Here is a 3,381-nt window from a genome sequence, read left to right on the forward strand (position 1 = left end):
AAGGGGAAGGGGAAGGGGAAGGGGAAGGGGAAGGGAAGTTCACCAGTGGAACTTTCTTCAGGGAGCGGATGGCGGTGGAGCAGAGGCAGCCCATGGCACCGAGCGTGGGGTACTCGCCCTCGGACAGCACGTGCTGCTCCCCCGCAAAGTCCTGCCCGTCGAACAGGATCCAGCTGGTGGGAAGGAGCATTCCCAGTCTGACAGAGCCACCGTGGCGGGCATCCATCCCTCCTGTGACCCACAGCACCCCCATCCTGACCACCCTCTGGGGCTGCCCAGGGTGTCCTGTCCCCATCCCCATCCCAGGACACCCTACCTGCCCCCACGGACTCTGCAGGAGCGTGGGATGAAGGCTTCGGGCAGGGCCTCCTGGTCCTCCTCAAAGGCAACCTGATCCCCCAAGAAGTCGGGCTCTGAGAAAAGCAGGATCTGGGGAGGGGGAGCAGAGGGGCTCGGTGAGGGGGCAAAGCATCACCTCCACCCCACAAGGGGCTGCATCCCCCTCCCCATCCAGCACCTCTGACCTTGGAGACGAAGTGGAGGTTGTGTTCCCTGACCTGGAAGCAAACAGAGCGGAGCTGGTGGGTGTCTGGCTGTGACCCCCACCAGCCCTGGGGGTCCCACGAGGAGGGGGTGTCCCCTCACCTGCAGGATGGGCTGTGCCGAGGCGATGTGACAGTCGGTGGCCCCCCAGTCCTCGCAGTTGCGGTACACCCCCTTCTCCAGGATGTACTGCTCGCCAGAGTAGTTGGGGCCCTCGTAGGCCACCCAGCTGTGGGGAGGAGGTGAGAGCTGCCTCATTCCCTCCCCGGGCCCCCCTGCTCCATCCCCACGCTCACACACCCCCCACACTCACACCCCACACTCACACTCACACTCACACTCCGCTCAGCACGTGGATGGACTGGGTGACGCTGCCGTAGCCGGCCAGCCGCGTGTCGGGGATCGCCTCGCTCAGCTCCACGCTCGCGCCCTCCTCGAAGTCCATGGCCTCAAACAGGACCAGGGCTGGGTCAGAGAAGTCCTGCAGGGACAAGGAGCCCCCCAAGCCCCAGGGTCTGTCAGGGGCAGGGGCTGTGGGTGGGACACACAAACAGCCGGGCTCCTGCCTGGCCTCGAGCACCCCGGGGAGGGTGGGAGCAGCTGCCGAGCCTTTGTTTGGACAGGTTTGGGGGATCTCAGCTGCCTGGCACAGGCAGGGAAGGCTCCCTTTGGGGGTGCCCAGCTCTCTCTGCCCACACCAAACCCATTCCCAAGAGATTCCCATCCCTGCCCTCACCGTCCGGATCAGCCGTAGGGACACCAGCTCCCTGCTGTAGCCGCCCCACTGCCTCCAGTCCTGGTACTCCCCTTCCTCCAGCAGGTACTGGTGGCCACGGAAGCCTTCCTTCTCGTAGCCAACCCAGCTGTGGCACAGGCAGACACGGGCAGTGAGGACTCCAGAGGATTTCCACGTGCTGGCCCACGGGGACACCATGCACAGCCTCTCTCCCAGGTGACCCACAGCCATCCCACAGCCCTTCCCAGGGGTGAGCATCACCTTTCCAGGCTGCTCAGACCAGCCCTGCCCTCCCCGTGCCACTCACCAGCCTCCCAGGACACGCAGGGAGCCCACGGTGGGCAGCGCTGGCTCGGCCAGGCTCTTCAGGTCGTAGATGTCTCTGCTGATGGTGAAGCTGCGGCCCTGGAAAGCTGCAGCCTCGTAGATCAGCACCTGGGACGGGTGGGAAAGGTGAGAAAGGTGGGGTGAGGATGGTCCCACAGCCATCCCAGCCCGTGATTCCTGGGAGCTGCCCCAGAGCTCACCTGTGGCTCTCCAGGTCTCTCCACAACGGGGCAGCCCTGGAAGGAGAAGGAGCCCCAGTGAGGGTGTGGTGGCAGGAGGGGACATTGCAGGGACACCTGCTGCCATCCTTTAATAAAGCCCGAGCTGTTTTTTGGGTCATTTTCATTCAAGAAGCTCTTTTGGAGCTTTGCCTCACCCCTAAGCCACAGGAGCACTTTCCAAAGCCACTCTTGGCCTGTTTCCCACACCGTGATCTCACTGATGGCAACCAGGAGCTGCCAGAACTCACTCACACCTGGATACAGCCCCAGCACCCCTGGAACCACCCCAGGAGCCAGCACTCACCAGCCTGATGGGATGCAGGGAGCAGATGGACGGGTCCTTTGCTCCCCAAGCCTTTAAATTGGGGTACCCGCCCGGCTCCAGGACGTAGGGATCGTCATCAAAGAACGGCTTGGAGTAAAGGAGCCACCTGGGGAAGGAGGGGAAGGAATCACACCCTGCTCCCATCTGCCCTGGAGCCCTCCTGGCAGCCCCCAGCCGCTCACAGGCCCGAGTGGACGATGATGGAGGCGGCAGCGAGCGCCTGTCCCCGCTCTCGGGTGTCCTCGGCAGAGCCGCTGAACCTCAGCCGGGCTCCTTCGCCGTTCTCCTCCGCGAAGAGGCTGATCTCGGGGGTGCGGTAATCCTGGGGGAACAGCGGCGTTCCGGGCTCCGGCCCCTCTGCTCGGAGGGCTCGGGGAGGCTCCGGGGGGGTCCCGCACTCACCCGCACCACCCTCTTGAAGGAGCCGATGTGGAAGGGGCGGCCCCCGCGCTCCCCGCTCGCCCCGTACGCCGTCCAGGGGTTGTCGATCTCCACGTCCCCCTCGGCCAGGACGCATTTGCGCCCTCGGAACCTCGGCTTCTCGTACATCACCCACCTGGGAGCGGGGCGAGGGGAAATCCAGCCTTACCCGCGGCCCTGCGCTGCCCCCGGGGTAATTAGCGCGCTGCCACCGCCGCGGTAATTAGCGCCGGCAGGACGGTGGCTCCCGGAACCCGGGATGCGACCTGGCCACATCCCCGGCACGGGGAACGAGTCCCAGCCCTCCCTCGGTGTCCTACCCGCCCCGGATGACTCGGATGGAGATGGTGTGTGAGAGCTCCCAGGACGTGGCGTCAGGAACATCGTCCCAGATGTCGCGTTTGTGCCCCGCGAAGCCGGCACCGGAGTACAGGATCATCTGCGAAGGGGAGATGCGGGGAGAAGTGCTGCCACACCGCGCCGTGCCCAGCCCGGCCCCAGCGCCCTCCCTGTACCTTGCCAGGCCTCGTGTTGATCTTCTCCATGCCCTCCTTATCCTCCTGCTGGGAAGAGCCGAGGGGACGGGCGGGTGAGGAGCACGCAGCGACATCGGCTGCTGCAGCCATCTCCCTGCAGCCCGAGGGAGCCGCAGCCTCGCGTCTGGCGTCTGCCAGGCCCTCCCATCGCCCCGAGCAGCCACACCTCGAGCGTTCCTGCCCTGCTGGGGTTCAGCCTCCCGTCTGCCCCCGACCCTCCTCTCACCTGCCCGGGACCTTCCCAGCAGCCGTGGTGGCACCCTCCCATCACTT

At 65.6% G+C, this 3,381-nt stretch overlaps 1 protein-coding gene across 1 annotated transcript in view; it reads right to left on the bottom strand.

The window, feature by feature from the left end:
- Positions 1-3,381, bottom strand: part of CRYBG2 (crystallin beta-gamma domain containing 2) — an 8,464-nt gene that overhangs the window by 2,732 nt on the left and 2,351 nt on the right. The window contains exons 2-14 of the mRNA XM_033519630.1: positions 3,088-3,198; positions 2,893-3,011; positions 2,555-2,708; positions 2,335-2,474; positions 2,132-2,258; positions 1,807-1,842; positions 1,587-1,714; positions 1,280-1,406; positions 882-1,024; positions 646-772; positions 525-557; positions 317-429; positions 44-173 (exon numbers count right to left, since the gene is read on the bottom strand). Coding sequence (XP_033375521.1) covers positions 44-173; positions 317-429; positions 525-557; positions 646-772; positions 882-1,024; positions 1,280-1,406; positions 1,587-1,714; positions 1,807-1,842; positions 2,132-2,258; positions 2,335-2,474; positions 2,555-2,708; positions 2,893-3,011; positions 3,088-3,198 — 1,488 coding nt within the window. The remainder of the gene's footprint in view (positions 1-43; positions 174-316; positions 430-524; positions 558-645; positions 773-881; positions 1,025-1,279; positions 1,407-1,586; positions 1,715-1,806; positions 1,843-2,131; positions 2,259-2,334; positions 2,475-2,554; positions 2,709-2,892; positions 3,012-3,087; positions 3,199-3,381) is intronic.

The sequence above is a fragment of the Parus major genome, chromosome 23, assembly GCF_001522545.3.
Source record: "Parus major isolate Abel chromosome 23, Parus_major1.1, whole genome shotgun sequence".
Lineage (NCBI taxonomy): Eukaryota > Metazoa > Chordata > Aves > Passeriformes > Paridae > Parus > Parus major.